The sequence below is a fragment of the Oncorhynchus kisutch genome, unplaced genomic scaffold (genome assembly GCF_002021735.2).
Source record: "Oncorhynchus kisutch isolate 150728-3 unplaced genomic scaffold, Okis_V2 Okis02a-Okis13b_hom, whole genome shotgun sequence".
NCBI classification, from domain to species: domain Eukaryota; kingdom Metazoa; phylum Chordata; class Actinopteri; order Salmoniformes; family Salmonidae; genus Oncorhynchus; species Oncorhynchus kisutch.
The window spans coordinates 1,062,424-1,082,884 of record NW_022261979.1 but is presented as its reverse complement, the minus strand read 5'-3'; the positions used below and the strand labels follow the sequence as shown (position 1 = coordinate 1,082,884).

Sequence of the window (20,461 nt, the reverse complement as noted above, 5' to 3'; positions counted from 1 at the left end):
TGCAAGAGTTCCAGTCTATTTGCTTGGATTTTTACTACAGTCAATGACGAGTAGTAGCCTAATACAGTAAACAAGACTTGTTTGCTGAGAATGTTCTTGTTTGACATTGTCATATATTTTCTTTAATCATCTTTTGATTGGTGGTTAGTTACAATCTTAGCTGCAATTAAATGGCTAAATGCTCTAAAATAATTTGGCCATGGTAGCACAGTAGGCCAAACTGTGGACCAGGAATTAGTAGTTGTGACTGCTGACCGTGCACATTGCTCTGAGGGGGAGCGATTGTGTTCTCAAATTCAGCTCACAATACAGCTTTCTCTGGTAGTTTCTCTGACAGCCACGTTCACATGTTGCTACGTTTAACCTCTATTTAACTTGGCGGTTGTCTTTTTAAACAGACATATGGTTAGGGAACTCAAGATTATACCGCTTGGAAATGTTCATTTGTTTATGATCTCCTCTGAATTTCTCGATTGCTTTCCATATGTTTACCATTATGTCGGTAGGCTTGGTTGTATCCTAGATAGGCAACCTTTGCAAATTCATCTATGTTCCTCAAACTATCGCTCTTCTGGTGCTCTAGGAATCCATGTCCCTTGAAACAGCCTATTAGGTCCCAGTGTCTTTAGCCCAGGGCAATATGGTAGTGTTTTCAGCCAGACTCCCTCCACCACAGATGTCTGCTGTTTTGACTACTAGCCTCTTAGTGCATGCATTGCAAGCAGATGTGCTGAATAATCTCCATAGAAACTGTGAGTGACTATTAAACATGGGTATGAGGACAAGTATCCCATCATAGCCCCTTAAAGTGCAGCCTCCTAATCTGTGATTCATATGGCACTTTACAGTTTAAATTGAAGCAATCAGATTGAATTGCCAGGGATGGTTTTGGCTCCCATCTGACTCTCAGTGTAGCTACTGCTCTACATGTGGGTTTTAACTTGCCCACCAGAGGGTCTGGTGAGATCCTGTTTTTGTTTTTTTGTGTGTGTGGGGGGGGGGGGTACTGTAGTAGAAATGACTAACTTGACTGGATTTCATTACCTTCTTGTATAACCTAAAACACAGTTGTGATGGTATCTCTGCTAATGCTGCAGCAAGGTGTTTTGTTGGGCTGGGATGCTACCAGTGTCACAAAATAAAAAGGTTAATTTCAAATAACAAAGCACAAGTTTCAGTCCTTTAAAAAAGTATGTAAAATATTGTGTGCTATAGCTTGGAAAATACATTTGACTTTGGGTGACATTTGTTTCCAACATTATGGCTGTTTTCTTAAATATTAAATCCACTTCATATTTAGTTTCCTTGCCACGATACTTGTATGGTGATACTGGTATACTTATGGCCCTAGGTTCAATGCAAAACACTGTCTGAGGGATCATGTTACATTCATAGATTTGTTTATACATCACTGTCACTTGTGAAGCTAAAGGATTTTGATAGTGCTATATTCCCTACAGTGCTTTTTAGTTCAGTTTGTCTTATTTAAATATTTCAGCTTTCATTTTGAGTTGTCTGAAATGTGGCGTATAAATAAAGCTTGATTTGCTCTTCTAGAACCCAGAATATAGGGTCGAACAGAACTCTCTTTGGTATTCTTGTTTATTACTCCAAGGGACTGTACTTAACAGATTGGTAGCACATCCTCAAATGAAGACTGTCATTTTTTTGTTGCTGTCTTTGAAGTCCCCCCCCCCCCCCCCCCCCCAATTCCCCACTGTTTTTATTTGGCCTCCATTAGTTTAGCTGCCAAGTTAATGCTTCATACATTTAGCTACCAAGTTAGCAGTTCATTTGATGTCTAGGTAATGCAGCCCTGATTCTGTTTTTCCCTCTGCTGGAATTTAGCTGGTCCAATGAAAAGGTTGCTTTGTGCTATTTGTTTTGGCATGAGCTGAGGTGGAAACGACTATGAATGAACTTTGCTGTTCTGTTACTTTCAGATCTGGAAGCTGTGCAGGCTGTGGGTTTTGAAAGTAACATGGCTTCCCAGTGTAAGTATTCAGCTTTTTAGAATAACTTAAACATTGCTACCACTGATTTAATTCAACGGTCTTCCCCTCTGGTTGAACTGCCTCAAGTAACCTAACGCTGGTTGTTTTCTAATGTCTAGCTGATCTGATGGAGCTGGACATGGCCATGGAGCCTGACCGGAAGGCTGCAGTGAGCCACTGGCAGCAACAGTCGTACCTGGACTCTGGTATCCACTCAGGGGCTACCACCACCGCCCCCTCCCTGAGTGGGAAGGGCAACCCAGAGGAGGAGGATGTAGATAACCAGGTGCTGTACGAGTGGGAGCAGGGCTTCTCTCAGTCCTTCACACAAGATCAAGTGTCAGGTAAAAAAAAAAAAACACTACAATACCATGGGAATGCTTGACTGGGATTTTTGAACATGTCACATGGTATGAAGTTAATGGATAGTAGTTAGTACTTTATTCTACTGACAAACCTCAGCTTTGGCTCCTTTAGAGGAACCTGGCCACCATCTTAGAGAAGTGGCTCTGACCTAACCTCTCTCTCCAGACATTGACGGGCAGTATGCCATGACCAGAGCCCAGAGGGTGCGTGCAGCCATGTTTCCAGAGACCCTGGACGAGGGCATGCAGCTCCCCTCCACCCAGTTTGATGGGGCCCACCCCACCAATGTGCAGCGGCTGGCTGAGCCCTCTCAGATGCTGAAGCATGCCGTGGTGAACCTCATCAACTATCAGGATGACGCCGAGCTGGCCACGCGTGCCATCCCTGAGCTGACCAAACTACTCAACGATGAGGACCAGGTGCGTACAGCTAACCACAACTGGCCCGCTTTGGTCCCCAACCAACTAAGAAATGCACCTGACTTAATAGTGTTATATAGAGTCCTGACCTCTTCTCCTGTCTTCATTCCTCCAGGTGGTGGTGAACAAGGCTGCAGTGATGGTGCACCAGTTGTCCAAGAAGGAGGCTAGCCGCCACGCCATCATGCGCTCCCCCCAGATGGTGTCGGCAATCGTGCGCACCATGCAGAACACCAACGATGTGGAGACAGCCCGCTGCACCGCCGGCACCCTGCACAACCTGTCCCACCACAGAGAGGGTCTGCTGGCCATCTTCAAGTCCGGGGGCATCCCCGCCCTTGTCAAAATGCTTGGGTATGTCGGTCAGCCCCTGGACTGTAACCTGACCGGCCTCTTGACTTTCTAAGTTATTTTTAAGATGAACTGCACAGAATCACTGATCTACAAGTCCCCCTGCATCACACTAACTGTTCATTATGTGGTCAAGATTAGAGGTTGTGTGCAACGTCTTGCTCTAACTCAGTATCCCCCCCCTTATTTCTTTTACTCTAGCGCTTCACAGCTGAGTCATAAAATAATCAAAGCTTGATGAGTTGGTTATCAGCTGTCGTGTTAAGGCAAAAACCAAAATGTGCACCCTCTTGGGGTCCCCAGGACTGAGTTGGGGGAAATGCTGCTATAACTGTTGCTATAACTGTTCTCCCCTCAAACAGGAGGGAACAGTTACAGTTAGCTAGTTTCTCTGCCATGTAGTTACCTTCCTGTGTTCAGTTAGCCTTTGGTACCTTCTAACCTAAAACTGTCTCCTCAGGTCCCCAGTGGACTCAGTGCTGTTCTACGCCATCACCACCCTACACAACCTGCTGCTCCACCAGGAGGGTGCCAAGATGGCCGTGCGTCTGGCCGGGGGCCTGCAGAAAATGGTGGCCTTGCTCAACAAGACAAACGTCAAATTCCTCGCCATCACAACAGATTGCCTTCAGATTCTTGCCTACGGCAACCAAGAAAGCAAGGTAAGGAATTTAAATTAAAATCAGTTTCATTTACTGATCTCTTGGTTTTAGACATCTTTGATGCTTCGCTCTGTCCCTTAATTCGGGCATTAATTGTGATCCATCTTGGTGTATTTTAAACGTCTTTGATGCTACCCATTCCCAGCTTATCATCCTGGCCAGCGGTGGGCCCCAGGCCCTGGTCAACATCATGAGGACATACACATATGAAAAGCTGTTGTGGACTACCAGTAGAGTTCTCAAAGTGCTCTCTGTCTGCTCCAGCAACAAGCCTGCCATCGTAGAGGCTGGTACGTACTACCTTTTATTTGTGGACCTTATTGATTCTGCCTCAGGTAAAAAAATAATTATATATATATATATGCGCATATTGCAAAGTGGGTTCTTGCTCACCTTAGTTCAGTTGGCTCTCCACTGATACTCACAGTGAGCTGGGCTAAAGGCTGTGTGTTTCTCCAGGTGGTATGCAGGCTCTTGGTCTTCACCTCACAGACCCCAGTCAGAGACTAGTCCAGAACTGCCTGTGGACCCTCAGGAACCTGTCAGACGCTGCCACCAAACAGGTGAGGAGCCGTCCCCCACTAGTACACCTCTGTTCCTCTTTCCTACACCTTTCCTTCCTGAATTCTTCCTACATAAGAGCTCTCTTTCTGTCTCCCTGCCTTTTTCCATGGAGAAGACGACCTTAGCTGAAGTAGATGTGATGCAGGTAAAAGTAGTCCTTCCTGCCTTTCTGTGTTGGAGCTGTGGCTAGTCAGAGCCCACTTCATCTACAGCCCAGCTCATCGTACCCTTACAGTTCAGCTGACTTACTAAAGGCTCATTAGAGTAAAGCGTTAAACCCAACTGAAGAAGAGGAATTAGTGTAAGCATCTCTGAGTGTAAGCATCTCTGAGAAGAAGCGGTCAGTGTAAGGCTGTCTGGTGGTTAGCTGTGTTGGTCTGGATGAGACATGCCGGTGTATTCCTTTCCTCTAACAGGAGGGTATGGAAGGTCTGCTGGGGACCCTGGTCCAGCTCCTGGGCTCTGATGACATCAACGTGGTGACGTGTGCTGCCGGCATACTGTCCAACCTCACCTGCAACAACTACAAGAACAAGATGATGGTGTGTCAGGTTGGGGGGATTGAGGCGCTGGTCCGTACCGTGCTGCGTGCCGGAGACCGCGAGGACATCACTGAGCCGGCCATCTGCGCCCTGCGCCACCTCACCAGCCGCCACCAGGATGCTGAGATGGCCCAGAATGCTGTGCGGCTTCACTACGGCCTACCTGTGGTGGTCAAGCTGCTGCATCCCCCCTCCCACTGGCCCCTCATCAAGGTAATGTTTGTTTTATGAAAATGGGATGTGGCCAATCAACATTTGTTTCCACATCGGTGCAAGTTAGTAGCAGAACCTTCATTTGTAGACTGAGTTCCCTGACTTGGAAATGTGTGCTTGTTTATTTAAATGAAACGGTTTACATGTGATCTCTTCCTTCCAGGCCACTGTGGGCCTAATCCGTAACCTGGCTCTGTGTCCAGCCAACCATGCCCCTCTGCGTGAGCAGGGGGCCATCCCCAGACTGGTGCAGCTGCTGGTCAGAGCCCACCAGGACACCCAGAGACGCACCTCCATGGGAGGCACCCAGCAGCAGTTTGTGGTAAGACACACACAAGCGTAACATACACCTCCACACAGTGCATCTGTCTCCCAATAAGCACAGTTTCCTCAATGCTCTCTGTAGTCTCTGAACTAACGGTTGCCCTGCACCACAGGAGGGAGTTCGTATGGAGGAGATCGTGGAGGGCTGTACTGGAGCTCTGCACATCCTGGCTAGAGACGTCCACAACAGAATCGTCATCAGAGGACTCAACACCATTCCACTCTTTGTCCAGGTAAGACCTCTAAGCAACTTAAATGTACTGCTCCTCACAACTACAGAATTTGGATCTTTCTCTTTCCAATTTGAACTACACAACTTAATATATATATTTTTTATATATAACTAATCTGATCTTTGCAACTCCTGTACCTTCCTCCTCTCTTGTTGCTGCAGCTGTTGTATTCTCCAATTGAGAACATTCAGCGTGTGGCTGCAGGAGTTCTGTGTGAGTTGGCCCAGGACAAGGAGGCAGCGGAGGCCATCGAGGCTGAGGGTGCCACCGCCCCCCTCACAGAGCTGCTTCACTCCAGAAACGAGGGCGTGGGTGAGTTAACAGGCCTCTGTCTACAACCAGCTCTGTTGGCGCCTCAGAACTCTTATGATTGTTAAGCCCACAAATAAATGCAAATGGCTGCCATTCTAGAGCTATGCAGGTCTGTCAGTCATGGGAATTCTAGAATATCTATGGTTTAGGCCTCTGTCCAGAAGGATCTGTCTAGCTGGCCGTTGGTGCATTACGTTCTATAGATGGTTAAGTGAGACTATTCAACCCTGTTTGTTCTCTCCTCAGCCACCTATGCTGCTGCTGTTCTGTTCCGTATGTCTGAAGACAAGCCCCAGGACTATAAGAAGCGTCTGTCTGTGGAGCTCACCAGCTCCCTGTTCAGGACGGAGCCTATGACCTGGAACGAGGTGCGTTGCTGTTCAGTCACTTCTGTCTGCTGCGTCTCAAATGGCACGCGGCTTATGGGCCCTGGTCAGAAGTCGTGCACTATAAAGGGAATTAGGGTGCCATTTGGGAAGCAGCCTGGGAGACAAATTACGTGAAGTGTCATACTTTAAAAGAACTTTAAAGTATTAGATGTGTTTGGATCTGGAGCCAGGATTCTGTATTTACTAAGGAAGTGTCTTGTGTTCATGGCCCATGACACGACTTCTGGGCAGAACACCTCAGGGCTATTAGTGATTAATGTCTGACGTGATCCTCGTTCCTGATGTTGTGTTCTCTTGTCATTCTCTCTCTAGACAGGAGATCTGGGCCTGGACATCGGCGCTCAGGGAGATGCCCTGGGCTACCGTCAGGAAGGTAAGTACTGTCTCATGGTGCCTTGTCCTGGTGTGCAGCTCAAACTGCTGCTCACATAACAGCCCAGCTCTCAGCCAGCACCTGGGCTCCTCCAGCAGCAACCCCCTGACACTAACTCCCCCGGCCCCACTGTGCTAGCTAGCTAAAGCTTGCAACTGGTCAGCAGCACAACTGTCCACTTTAGCTTGGAGACCAAGTAGTTTGGATTTGTAGTGGCTTTGTCTGGATTGGTACTGTGATTGGCTGAGAATTATGATTGGTTGTTTTGATCCTACTACTGTGTGGTGCTTGTGTTAATAAGCTCTAACAAGTGTGTGTGTGTGTGCTCCCTCCCTCCATCACTTCCATTGGCAGACCCTAGCTATCGCTCCTTCCACTCTGGGGGATATGGGCAGGACTCCATGGGTATGGACTCCATGATGGACCATGACATGGGTGCCCACCACCCCGGCCCTGAATACCCAGTCGACGGGCTGCCCGACCTGGGCCACGCCCAAGACCTGATCGATGGGCTTCCCCCAGGCGACAGTAATCAGTTGGCTTGGTTTGATACTGACCTGTAAATAGACTACTTTTAGGTAAGGAGCTGTGTTAAGACTAGGCACCACGGCTGTGTTTGGCGGTGACAGGCTGGTGCATGCTGGGACTTCTACTACTGTGGCTGAAGTTTCTAACTCTGCTCTTCTAGCTTGTCTTTATGCTCTGTGGTCCCATAGTAATGCCGGTGCCTCCTCTTCTCCAGGTGTATCGTCTGATCTGAATGAACCTGCATTGTGATTTGGCTGGAGAAGTTGCTGGGAGGTTTTTGAAAGTGGGCTAGTATCTCAGAAAGTGCCTGACACACTACTGAAAGCTGAGTTTCCTATGGGAACACGTGGAGTGGAAGTAAAACTTTGTTCTGGTCTTTTGTGGGAGTTAAAACTGCGTTAAAGGAATTCCTGGAGTGGGTTACTCAAAGAAAATGACGCTGAAGAGTGGATCTAAAGATGGAATTTAAAACCCTGGTCTGTATTTTTTTACATTTTATTTTGTATGATTCTTCAGTCTGTAATGGTACTGATATAGCTTGTTATTATACTCGCCTGTCTTTTCTGCACTCATTTGTATCCATTTTAAGTCTCTCGTAGTGTTAAGTTATAGTGGTAATGCTCCAATTAAAATGATATGGTGTAGAACACTAATAATCAGTTGAATTGTATTCTGATCAAGTGTAACATTGTGTAGCTTTTGTATAAAACCAAGAATTGGAAATGGTCCAAATATTTTCTTGCTTTAAGTGTGCACTGTTTGTAGTGTCACAACTGTTCCAAAGGGTCTGTGGGGAGGGCAGCAGTTTCTTTTTTAAATGTCTTTTAGTTGATAGCTGTTCAAGGAGGTGAAAAGAATCCCTAATTATTGTAGCCTGCTGTGCTTAATGGAGACATGGTCATGACATGGCTAAACAATAAAAATGGACTTGAATTTCAGCTCTGTCTTGGTGGTTTATGGAACTGACTAGTTTTCAGGTCGTTAGGCTACATGGGGGGGGGCAAATGTGTCGTTTGTGCAAGTTTAGAGTACATCTCTAAAAAAAAAATCTAAATTTATTGTAACGTGATATTAGAATGGAAAGCGAAACCACAATGGATGCTAGTTTTATTATAAAGCTATAGAGCAAGGCACCATAATGGAGACACTGTTTATGTTGCTGATCACTGATGTGAATTATTGTCCTTCTCGAAGCCAATCCATTGTTGCTGATGAATCAACATTCTAGAATCTAATCCCAGTCAGGATCTCCGCTGCCAGTGAAACCACAGCAACATCAGCATGGGACCTGGGAAGAGATGAAGACAATGGACAGATTTGATGATCTCTTCTCCCTAAATCATTACATGGAGCCAGTTAAACTCATTCCTGTTAATTCCATCAGCAGAGCACTCCATTGAACTAGGATTTGAAAAATAGACATACTTCTTGTAGCCTAAATTCAATTTCAAACACTGCTCTCATTTCTCCCATCTTCAAAAGGCCACATTTTTTATTTGACTGACTTGCCCAATAATGTAAAGTCCTATGTTACGTCAACTTTCAAGAGTTGGACAAACTATGCACCTCCAGTCCTCTCCTGGCTGTCACTGTGGCAATGATGAAGCCTCCCCCCCCCCCCCCCCCCCCCCGGTTCAGTAAAAAGTTGATGGATGAGGCAGGAGAAATGTAATCACTCAAATTCAGTGCTATTGCTGCAAGAATTGACATCAAAATGAACAATGAGGCTAGTGTTTTTACAGTAAAATTTTTATTTTTGGTGGGGTAGGACAGTTAGAACAAAGCCCATGAGGCATATTCAAATGTATGTAGCAACTGCTGATTGCCCCTTTAAAAATCTCAAGAAAAACTCCCCTTGGTTGCCATGGTGAGTGAGGTGGTGACGTAGTCCAGCAGTCACACATGGAGAGAAGTTTGGAATTTCACAGCCACTTTGCCCCAAACCCCAATATTGTCCAAAGCTCGGCTTCATAAGCCTGGCTTGGCAACTTCAAAGGGATTGTTTTTCCATTTCAGGAAGGGAGAGGGGGAGGCCTCTAGCAGCCCAACAATGGGCCACTATCCCCAGTTCGAGACGCAACGGGCTCAAGGAATCTTTCATCGCACAACCCTGCCTTGGCCTCCCACATGAATGGATCAAAGCAGAGCCCTGAGGACAAAGCTGGAGTTCTAGAGAGAGATCAGAGTGGAGACTGGAGAGTCTGAATACACACCTGGCAGAATGACTCATTCTCTGAAGAACATGGACCAGCTCTTGACCCTCAGCTGAGCTGTACCACAAACTGTCTGTAGTAGCTGGGATCTGGGAAAAAACAAAGACCGAATGACCAAGTACACACTACAAAAACAATGGATCAGGTTTCACAACTCATATAGCCTTGGGGTTATATTTCTATAGGATGTAGCCAGGCATAGTTAGTACTGAATGAACAGACAATTCACTCACCGGAGCTTTAAAAGCTAGCCTACATTGGAGCACACACAAAATGGAGGCAGATAAAGGAGGAATGTCTGTGCTAATGGAAAACAGGTGTGTGTTCCCTCCCCTGCCTACTGTTACATTAGAGGCTCTAGCCTTCCGCTCACTGCTCCACAAGCATTTAAAGGCCTACTACACCGCAGGACCGCAGCAAACCTGCTTTCAAATGCATTTTTTCCCCCCAAATGTTTGAGCATGCCTGGAGAGCCAGATGGGCAGGGTTCTGAACTTTTGGTACTATTCTATTGGTTCCCATTGCACCAGGCAAACTCAATCAAGCTCAGATAAAGTATTTGAACCCAGGTCTGGTTCACAGGAGTTGGACTAGAGTAGACATCTGACGTCACGTTGGAAAATCAACAGCAGCAGGGAGACAAAGTGCTGCCCCTATACTGACATCTGGAGCAGGTGCTTTATTACATCTCCTTAGTCCAGCTCAGAAACAGGAAGAGGTGGGGAGACAAGGCAGCCAAGGACTGGTTCCCACTTGACAGGAAAGAAAGGAGTGTTTCTGCCTGTGATCTCCAGCTTAGTGTATAGAGCCTGAGCCCAGGCATGCATGCAGAACAAAGGGGGCTGACTGAGGGAGAGGGGGCAAAACCCAGTACAGGGGTTATGGAGCCAGGGCCAGGGGGGATCTCAGTATCATCTCTCTGACAATGGAGCCTGGAGCTACGGAGCTTCTCCAACCAAGGCAGCCAGGGTCTCTAGTCTCTCCTGTCAACCTGAACTGGGCCACCAGATGAGGAGAGTGATGCAGTCTGGGACTCAAGGCTCCATGCTTCACAGCTTCAAACACAGCATGGTCAAAGAGGGAAGGTAGGTTTGGGATTAAGGCAGAGCACAAATTAGAATCTGACTTAAACTTTGCTTGAGGGTGGTCTTAGCTGCAATAGACACAACCCGCCAGCAACCTGACCCCCAAGCCGGCTTCTCGCTTTCCAATCCTCTGGGTGAGAAAAGTTCTGTATCAACGATACTTCAGTTCAAGGCAATGCTCTGGTCCTTCTTGATAATACCCTCTCTCTCAGACCATCTCATCCCAGAGAGGTGCTGCCTAGAAGGTGAGTCATTGAGTTGTCAGCGGTCCTTGTGGCCTTGTATGTGAGCTGCTCTTTTAGTGGGATGGAAAGGTGATGACAAGGCGCCCGTGTTTAATGGATCTGGACGACTAAACCAACTAGCGGGGGTAATTACGCCGCTGGGTTTATGAAGCTACAAATACATTTTCATTGTAATCTCCTGTGACATCGCCGGCTCCTTCCACTCTGCCAGCAAAGTACCGCCCGTTGCCAGGCAACAGGGTTATGTACCTCGGAGGAGAGACTTTCCCTAATTCTCTGAGCTCCTCTCTCGTCCTATAATTCTATCCGCTGTAATATTGCTTAATACCCCAGCTGTTTACAACCCCATGCTATTCTCCACAACAATACTGTTTTGTTACAGATGTCATAATACAATAAGAAATAGGCTAGCATTTCCAGGTTCCCTCTTCTTCCCTGGTCCTATTCTTAGTATCCACACAGAACACTATCCGAGACAACTGTATTATCACCAGTAGGTGGCTAGTAGACAACACACTCCCCTTTTACTGAAATACCCTGCCTGCATGGGTAACTATGTTGAATGAGAAAGCAGTGTAGCTTTCCTCTGTGTGCTATTAAACAGTGTCAGACTAAGCGAGTCACTAAAGAACTATGCTTAGCTACAGTTGTCAGCGCTACACAACGCTGGAAAGTCGGTTGTGTGCCGTGCAGCAGACAAATTGGAGAGATGGAGGCTTAAAATAGCAGACAGTCACAGCTGGGACCGCTTTTAAACACCTGACCATAAATATGGTCCTCATCTGAGCATGAGTATGTTTACACTGCTGTGTGTGTGTGTGTGTGTGTGTGTGTGTGTGAGAGACAGGGAGAACCATCAGTGAGATGGAGATAGAGAGAACATGAGAGAGAGAGAGGAGAGAACATGGGAGAGAGAGAGAACATGAGAAAGAGAGAACAAGGGAGAGAGAGAACATGAGAAATAAAGAGGAGAAAACATGAGAGAGAAAGAGGAGAGAACATGAGAGAGAGAACATGAGAAAGAGAGAACATGAGAGAGAAAGAGAGGAGAGAACAAGGGAGCGAGAGAGAACATGAGAAAGAGAGGAGAGAACATGAGAGAGAAAGAGAGGAGAGAACATGAGAGAGAGTGAACATGAGAGAGAAAGGGGAGAGAACATGGGAGGGAGAGAGAACATGAGAGAGAAAGAGAGGAGAGAACAAGGGAGAGTGAACATGAGAGAGAAAGAGAAGAGAGAACAAGGGAGAAAGAGAGGAGAGAACATGGGAGGGAGAGAGAACATGAGAAAGAAAGAGAGGAGAGAACAAGGGAGAGAGAGAGAACATGAGAGAGAAAGAGAGGAGAGAACAAGGGAGGGAGAGAACATGAGAGAGAAAGAGAGGAGAGAACATGGGAGAGAGAGAACATGAGAGAGAAAGAGAGGAGAGAACATGGGAGAGAGAGAACATGAGAGAGAAAGAGGAGAGAACATGGGAGAGAAAGAGAGGAGAGAACATGGGAGAGAGAGAGAACATGAGAGAGAAAGAGAGGAGAGAACAAGGGAGGGAGAGAGAACATGAGAGAGAAAGAGAGGAGAGAACATGAGAGAGAAAGAGAGGAGAGAACATGGGAGAGAAAGAGAGGAGAGAACTTGAGAGAGGAGAGAACTTGGGAGAGAAAGAGAGGAGAGAACATGGGAGAGAGAGAGAACATGAGAGAGAAAGAGAGGAGAGAACAAGGGAGAGAGAGAGAACATGAGAAAGAAAGAGAGGAGAGAACATGGGAGAGAGAGAGAACATGAGAGAGAAAGAGAGGAGAGAACATGGGAGAGAGAACATGAGAGAGAAAGAGAGGAGAGAACATGGGAGAGAGAGAACATGAGAGAGAAAGAGAGGAGAGAACAAGGGAGAGAGAGAGTTATGTGGTGGGTGGCTCTGCTGTCCTGAATCCTGACTCCATACTAACAGGTTATCAGATAACCTGGCCCAACTGCATACATCTGATGTATTGTATATCTGTGTTAAGCCGCTTTGGACCATAGCCTCTCCTAAGTCGGGACAAGCCTTTTGCTAGCTCAGAGAGAGAGAGATAAACGTTAGAGCAAAGCAAAAATCAACAACCCAACCCTCCTTCCCGTTCACTCCTCCTCTCCTCACTCCCCCATTTCCACAAACAAGTGGATTGTTCAGAATGTTTAACATGTAAACTCAGGCTGGTACATCAAAGCTAACATGGGATGGCAAACCCTAGTCCCAGTAATTACAGAGTGAATTAACATGGTTGTGAAGCTATAAGTAGAACCCATTCACAGATACAGTCTGAGGGGATCTACTTTTAAAACTCATGTGGACAAGAGGAGCGGACGGGCGGACTCTCTCTCTCTCATAATAATAATAATAATGATCAGCTCTCTCCAGTGTTCTCTGTAGATTTAAGGCCCTTTGCGCTTGACTGTTTTGCTTTATTTCCTCCCGTAAGATTAAAGTGAGATCCTCTCTGGTGCTGCTCTTTAATCTGTGTGGAATTTAGCAGAATGGGTTCCAGGAGCAGCTCTCGCATGACGAGTAACCTTGTGTTAGTTCCCAGAGGCGGGAGACCCGGGGTAGAACCCAGCTCGGTCACACCAGCACTCACACAGAAACACATGTACCTTGTGTTAGTTCCCAGAGGCGGGAGACCCGGGGTAGAACCCAGCTCGGTCACACCAGCACTCACACAGAAACACATGTACCTTGTGTTAGTTCCCAGAGGCGGGAGACCCGGGGTAGAACCCAGCTCGGTCACACCAGCACTCACACAGAAACACATGTACCTTGTGTTAGTTCCCAGAGGCGGGAGACCCGGGGTAGAACCCAGCTCGGTCACACCAGCACTCACACAGAAACACATGTACCTTGTGTTAGTTCCCAGAGGTGGGAGACCCGGGGTAGAACCCAGCTCGGTCACACCAGCACTCACACAGAAACACATGTACCTTGTGTTAGTTCCCAGAGGCGGGAGACCCGGGGTAGAACCCAGCTCGGTCACACCAGCACTCACACAGAAACACATGTTCCTTGTGTGTTCATGGTATAAATTCAGTTTGATGAACACACGTATGACCTCAGCATCAGAGTGTGACCTGTCTGTCTCTCTCTCTCTGTGGTCCCTGACTGACTGTTGAGATCAGTGTGTTGAGCTGCAGTGAAGGGAGAGGGACAGGCTCTGCTGCTCTCTACCATGGTCCCACCTACCTCAGCTTAGATCACAGTGTCTGACACACACATACACTACAGAGAGACAAAGAGAGGGAGAAAGAGAGACAGAGGCAAATGAATCAGAACTCAAAAACGCCCGGAACATCCAATTACTGGAAGTTTCCTTCTTTTCGGAGGCCCTTTTGTAACCTCAATTCAATTAGTGTTCCAAGTCGTTAACTGAATATTGAAGCCGTTTTCAGATGAAATGAAAGGCAAGGGCAGAGTGTGCTAGGGGATAAAACATTTGTTAGGCATGCTAATAACTAGTGCTGCTATTCAGCCTCCATCAGACTACAGACCCAGAGGACTGTCTGTGACCATGGCTGAGAGGCGGTAATGACCAGGTTTTGCCCAAATGAGCCAAATAAAGCCCTGACTTAATTTATTCAGAATACAGGACGTGAACTGTACTACGCACTCACTTCCTACTTATCTAATTGGCTAGATGCAACCCATCTATCATTATGAGGACTCAGAGGGAGTTGGGGTGCAGGGTCGTGGCAACACACATGTCTTTACTTTGATTGAAAAGATCAAAAGGTATTTGATTGCACACGTTTGATTCCCTTGTAAAACACACAAACAGGGCTGGATAGTTGTGTCTTCATGTGGCCGGTCAAATGGAAAGTATTTTGTTGAAAGAGATTTGCTGCAGCTAAAGACCTGATGACATTTCATTAACTGCCTGGCTCTGTCCCAAATGGCACCCTATTCCCTATACAGCGCAGTACTTGTTACAAGAAGTAGTGCACTATAAAGGGAATAGGGTGCCATTTGAGAAAACACCCCTGGTATTCATGAGGCTGTTTACTAACAAGTGTAGTCCAGTCAGGCCACAGGCAGCAGGTCCAGTCTACAGTACTGGGGATGGATATGTCAGGCTACAGGCAGCAGGTCCAGTCTACAGTACTGGGGATGGATATGTCAGGCTACAGGCAGCAGGTCCAGTCTACAGTACTGGGGATGGATATGTCAGGCTACAGGCAGCAGGTCCAGTCTACAGTACTGGGGATGGATATGTCAGGCTACAGACAGCAGCTCCAGTCTACAGTACTGGGGATGGATATGTCAGGCTACAGGCAGCAGGTCCAGTCTACAGTACTGGGGATGGATATGTCAGGCTACAGACAGCAGCTCCAGTCTACAGTACTGGGGATGGATATGTCAGGCTACAGGCAGCAGGTCCAGTCTACAGTACTGGGGATGGATATGTCAGGCTACATACAGGCAGCAGGTCCAGTCTACAGTACTGGGGGTGGATATGTCAGACAGCAGGCAGCAGGCCCAGCTCCAGTCTACAGTACTGGGAATGGATATTGTGTAGATTAGAAATTATAAGAGAGTCTTGGCAAGAGATAACCTGAAAGGTTTTTCAACAATAAAATGCCAAGGCCAAGAACAAATGTGTTATATTTCCTTGCAATCAAAATGAGCAAAAAATAGTCCTCTATCCTTCAAATGTTTGTTTCTCGATACTCCCTGTTTAGCTTTAATTAAAGTATATTGAGTTTGTTCCCCCACCCCAAAAATATATAGATATATAAAAATGTCATTTATTTTTACTCAAACCATGAGCCGTATGTTTGACAGCCCTGATCTAGCCCAAAACAAACCTTTCTCCCTTGACACAAACCTGACCCCTCTCCTATCTCCTGTCCTCTGTCTTCTTTCAACTGCTTTGTGAAAGGGGTGTCGCTCGGATGCCATTTCTGACATTGTAAGGTAATTGGCAATTTCTTTGATGAGGCACAGACAAAAGTGGTTGTGCATTAGATGGGTACAGCAGTGAAATTAATGCATGCTAATTAAGCAGCTCTTTGTTGCAGGGAGGGTGCTGGGGAAGATGAGAAGGCTCTGTAGCACTCTGTTCTCTATGGGACAGATTGAGCACCCATTGTCAACGGCTCACTCAGGTGTAAATGAGAGCTCTGTGTTATTTTGGAAAGATTGGAAAAATTTATGATGTGCAACATGCATAGTCAATGAGAGCTAGGGAGCACAGAGAGGAAGAGAGAGGCTGATACTACAATACTCTGTCAACCCAACCCAGTACTGGCCAGTAGAACAGAGAGAGAGAGAGAGAGGCTGATACTACAATACTCTGTCAGAAGACTGGGTCCCTCCCTAGCCTAGAAGACTGGCTCTCTCCCTAGCCTAGAAGACTGGCTCCCTCCCTAGCCTAGAAGACTGGCTCCCTCCCTAGCCTAGAAGACTGGGTCCCTCCCTAGCCTAGAAGACTGGGTCCCTCCCTAGCCTAGAAGACTGGCTCCCTCCCTAGCCTAGAAGACTGGGTCCCTCCCTAGCCTAGAAGACTGGCTCCCTCCCTAGCCTAGAAGACTGGCTCCCTCCCTAGCCTAGAAGACTGGCTCCCTCCCTAGCCTAGAAGACTGGCTCCCTCCCGTCCCTAGAAGTCAATGCCAAACTGCTATACATCTTCCAGTGGCAACGCTGCCAACAGGCTGTCACTCAGTGAGGAGCTGGGGTCAGTATTTGGCTCTGCTGCTCATCCATCCACACTGGCATGCCACAACCCTCAGCCCCCAGCCCTCAATCAGCCCTGACTCCTGGCTCTCCCAGTGTTTCTCAGTGTCCAGACTAATGGAGCAGGACCTATCATCCCATTTCATCTCCCAGGGAGAACTGGGAGCTTTACCACGGACACACACACACACACATGCATGCATGCACGCACACACACACAAACACACACACCCACACCCCATCTGTTCTACTTGTCTCTCTTTCTGCTCAGCGAGACCCATGAAACAACCCCAGACTCCTGTCTGCCTGCATGTCTTCCTGTCTGTCTGCTCTGCCTGCCTGTCTTCCTGTCTGTCTGCTCTGCCTGCCTGTCTTCCTGCCTGTCTTCCTGCATGTCTGCCTGGGCCTGGCACCTCCATGCCAACATGGACCAGCACACAACTCACACATTCATCTTCTGCAAATCTATCACTCCAGTGTTTAATTCTTAAATTGTAATTACTTCGCCACTATGGTCCATTGATTGCCTTTTACCTCCCTTATCTTACCTCATTTGCAAACACTGTATATAGACTTTTTCTATTGTATTATTGACTGTATGTTAAACCCCATCATCCTCAGTAAAGTTGTTTAACCACCATATGTCTAGTTAAACCCCATCATCCTCAGTAAAGTTGTTTAACCACCATATGTCTAGTTAAACCCCATCATCCTCAGTAAAGTTGTTTAACCACCACCATATGTCTAGTTAAACCCCATCATCCTCAGTAAAGTTGATTAACCACCACCATATGTCTAGTTAAACCTCATCATCCTCAGTAAAGTTGTTTAACCACCATATGTCTAGTTAAACCCCATCGTCCTCAGTAAAGTTGTTTACCCACCATATGTCTGTGTCTAGTTAAACCCCATCATCCTCAGTAAAGTTGTTTAACCACCATATGTCTAGTTAAACCCCATCGTCCTCAGTAAAGTTGTTTAACCACCATATGTCTGTGTCTAGTTAAACCCCATCATCCTCAGTAAAGTTGTTTAACCACCATATGTCTAGTTAAACCCCATCGTCCTCAGTAAAGTTGTTTAACCACCATATGTCTGTGTCTAGTTAAACCCCATCATCCTCAGTAAAGTTGTTTAACCACCATATGTCTAGTTAAACCCCATCATCCTCAGTAAAGTTGTTTAACCACCATATGTCTGTGTCTAGTTAAACCCCATCATCCTCAGTAAAGTTGTTTAACCACCACCATATGTCTAGTTAAACCCCATCATCCTCAGTAAAGTTGTTTAACCACCATATGTCTGTGTCTAGTTAAACCCCATCATCCTCAGTAAAGTTGTTTAACCACCATATGTCTGTGTCTAGTTAAACCCCATCATCCTCAGTAAAGTTGTAAAACCACCATATGTCTGTGTCTAGTTAAACCCCATCATCCTCAGTAAAGTTGTTTAACCACCATGTCTGTGTCTAGTTAAACCCCATCATCCTCAGTAAAGTTGTTTAACCACCATATGTCTGTGTCTAGTTAAACCCCATCATCCTCAGTAAAGTTGTTTAACCACCACCATATGTCTAGTTAAACCCCATCGTCCTCAGTAAAGTTGTTTAACCACCATATGTCTGTGTCTAGTTAAACCCCATCATCCTCAGTAAAGTTGTTTAACCACCATATGTCTAGTTAAACCCCATCGTCCTCAGTAAAGTTGTTTAACCACCATATGTCTGTGTCTAGTTAAACCCCATCATCCTCAGTAAAGTTGTTTAACCACCATATGTCTAGTTAAACCCCATCATCCTCAGTAAAGTTGTTTAACCACCACCATATGTCTAGTTAAACCCCATCATCCTCAGTAAAGTTGTTTAACCACCATATGTCTAGTTAAACCCCATCATCCTCAGTAAAGTTGTTTAACCACCATATGTCTGTGTCTAGTTAAACCCCATCATCCTCAGTAAAGTTGTTTAACCACCATATGTCTGTGTCTAGTTAAACCCCATCATCCTCAGTAAAGTTGTTTAACCACCACCATATGTCTAGTTAAACCCCATCATCCTCAGTAAAGTTGTTTAACCACCATATGTCTGTGTCTAGTTAAACCCCATCATCCTCAGCAAAGTTGTTTAACCACCATATGTCTGTGTCTAGTTAAACCCCATCATCCTCAGTAAAGTTGTTTAACCACCATATGTCTAGTTAAACCCCATCATCCTCAGTAAAGTTGTTTAACCACCATATGTCTGTCTCTAGTTAAACCCCATCATCCTCAGTAAAGTTGTTTAACCACCACCATATGTCTAGTTAAACCCCATCATCCTCAGTAAAGTTGTTTAACCACCATATGTCTGTGTCTAGTTAAACCCCATCATCCTCAGTAAAGTTGTTTAACCACCATATGTCTAGTTAAACCCCATCATCCTCAGTAAAGTTGTTTAACCACCATATGTCTAGTTAAACCCCATCATCCTCAGTAAAGTTGTTTAACCACCATATGTCTGTGTCTAGTTAAACCCCATCATCCTCAGTAAAGTTGTTTAACCACCATATGTCTAGTTAAACCCCATCATCCTCAGTAAAGTTGTTTAACCACCATATGTCTGTGTCTAGTTAAACCCCATCATCCTCAGTAAAGTTGTTTAACCACCATGTCTGTGTCTAGTTAAACCCCATCATCCTCAGTAAAGTTGTTTAACCACCATATGTCTGTGTCTAGTTAAACCCCATCATCCTCAGTAAAGTTGTTTAACCACCCCCATATGTCTAGTTAAACCCCATCATCCTCAGTAAAGTTGTTTAACCATCACCATATGTCTAGTTAAACCCCATCATCCTCAGTAAAGTTGTTTAACCACCACCATATGTCTAGTTAAACCCCCTCATCCTCAGTAAAGTTGTTTAACCACCATATGTCTGTGTCTAGTTAAACCCCATCATCCTCAGTAAAGTTGTTTAACCACCATATGTCTAGTTAAACCCCATCATCCTCAGTAAAGTTGTTTAACCACCATATGTCTAGTTAAACCCCATCATCCTCAGTAAAGTTGTTTAACCACCACCATATGTCTGTGTCTAGTTAAACCCCATCATCCTCAGTAAAGTTGTTTAACCACCATATGTCTAGTTAAACCCCATCATCCTCAGTAAAGTTGTTTAACCACCACCATATGTCTAGTTAAACCCCATCATCCTCAGTAAAGTTGTTTAACCACCACCATATGTCTAGTTAAACCCCATCATCCTCAGTAAAGTTGATTAACCACCACCATATGTCTGTGTCTAGTTAAACCCCATCATCCTCAGTAAAGTTGTTTAACCACCATATGTCTAGTTAAACCCCATCATCCTCAGTAAAGTTGTTTAACCACCATATGTCTAGTTAAACCCCATCATCCTCAGTAAAGTTGTTTAACCACCATATGTCTAGTTAAACCCCATCATCCTCAGTAAAGTTGTTTAACCACCACCATATGTCTAGTTAAACCCCATCATCCTCAGTAAAGTTGTTTAACCACCACCATATGTCTAGTTAAACCCCATCATCCTCAGTAAAGTTGTTTACCACCATATGTCTGTGTCTAGTTAAACCCCATCATCCTCAGTAAAGTTGTTTAACCACCATATGTCTAGTTAAACCCCATCATCCTCAGTAAAGTTGTTTAACCACCATATGTCTAGTTAAACCCCATCATCCTCAGTAAAGTTGTTTAACCACCATATGTCTGTGTCTAGTTAAACCCCATCATCCTCAGTAAAGTTGTTTAACCACCATATGTCTGTGTCTAGTTAAACCCCATCATCCTCAGTAAAGTTGTTTAACCACCATATGTCTGTGTCTAGTTAAACCCCATCATCCTCAGTAAAGTTGTTTAACCATCACCATATGTCTGTGTCTAGTTAAACCCCATCATCGCCATAGTGATTTGATGTCTAACAGAACGGTTGGTTTTGA

The 20,461-nt window shown here is 45.7% G+C and overlaps 2 protein-coding genes across 11 annotated transcripts in view; one reads left to right on the top strand and one right to left on the bottom strand.

Moving 5' to 3' along the window:
• LOC109876605 (catenin beta-1) overlaps positions 1 to 8,208 on the top strand; it is a 33,287-nt gene extending 25,079 nt beyond the window's left edge. For 5 of the 10 annotated variants that reach the window (XM_031812243.1, XM_031812248.1, XM_031812246.1 and 2 more), the window contains exons 2-16: positions 1,944 to 1,994; positions 2,114 to 2,338; positions 2,526 to 2,779; positions 2,895 to 3,133; positions 3,591 to 3,792; positions 3,938 to 4,082; positions 4,252 to 4,355; positions 4,773 to 5,111; positions 5,275 to 5,433; positions 5,549 to 5,668; positions 5,830 to 5,980; positions 6,227 to 6,348; positions 6,682 to 6,742; positions 7,097 to 7,320; positions 7,485 to 8,208. In XM_031812243.1, coding sequence (XP_031668103.1) covers positions 1,944 to 1,994; positions 2,114 to 2,338; positions 2,526 to 2,779; positions 2,895 to 3,133; positions 3,591 to 3,792; positions 3,938 to 4,082; positions 4,252 to 4,355; positions 4,773 to 5,111; positions 5,275 to 5,433; positions 5,549 to 5,668; positions 5,830 to 5,980; positions 6,227 to 6,348; positions 6,682 to 6,742; positions 7,097 to 7,305 — 2,381 coding nt within the window. In that variant the 3' untranslated portion in view covers positions 7,306 to 7,320; positions 7,485 to 8,208. Of the gene's footprint in view, positions 1 to 1,943; positions 1,995 to 2,113; positions 2,339 to 2,525; positions 2,780 to 2,894; positions 3,134 to 3,590; positions 3,793 to 3,937; positions 4,083 to 4,251; positions 4,356 to 4,471; positions 4,502 to 4,772; positions 5,112 to 5,274; positions 5,434 to 5,548; positions 5,669 to 5,829; positions 5,981 to 6,226; positions 6,349 to 6,681; positions 6,743 to 7,096; positions 7,321 to 7,484 lie in introns of all 10 variants that reach the window. The other 5 variants (XM_031812242.1, XM_031812244.1, XM_031812245.1 and 2 more) reach the window with 3 other exon arrangements.
• Positions 7,483 to 20,461, bottom strand: part of ulk4 (unc-51 like kinase 4) — a 156,996-nt gene continuing 144,017 nt past the window's right edge. The window contains exons 36-37 of the mRNA XM_031812240.1: positions 9,484 to 9,572; positions 7,483 to 8,558 (exon numbers count right to left, since the gene is read on the bottom strand). Coding sequence (XP_031668100.1) covers positions 8,495 to 8,558; positions 9,484 to 9,572 — 153 coding nt within the window. The 3' untranslated portion in view covers positions 7,483 to 8,494. The remainder of the gene's footprint in view (positions 8,559 to 9,483; positions 9,573 to 20,461) is intronic.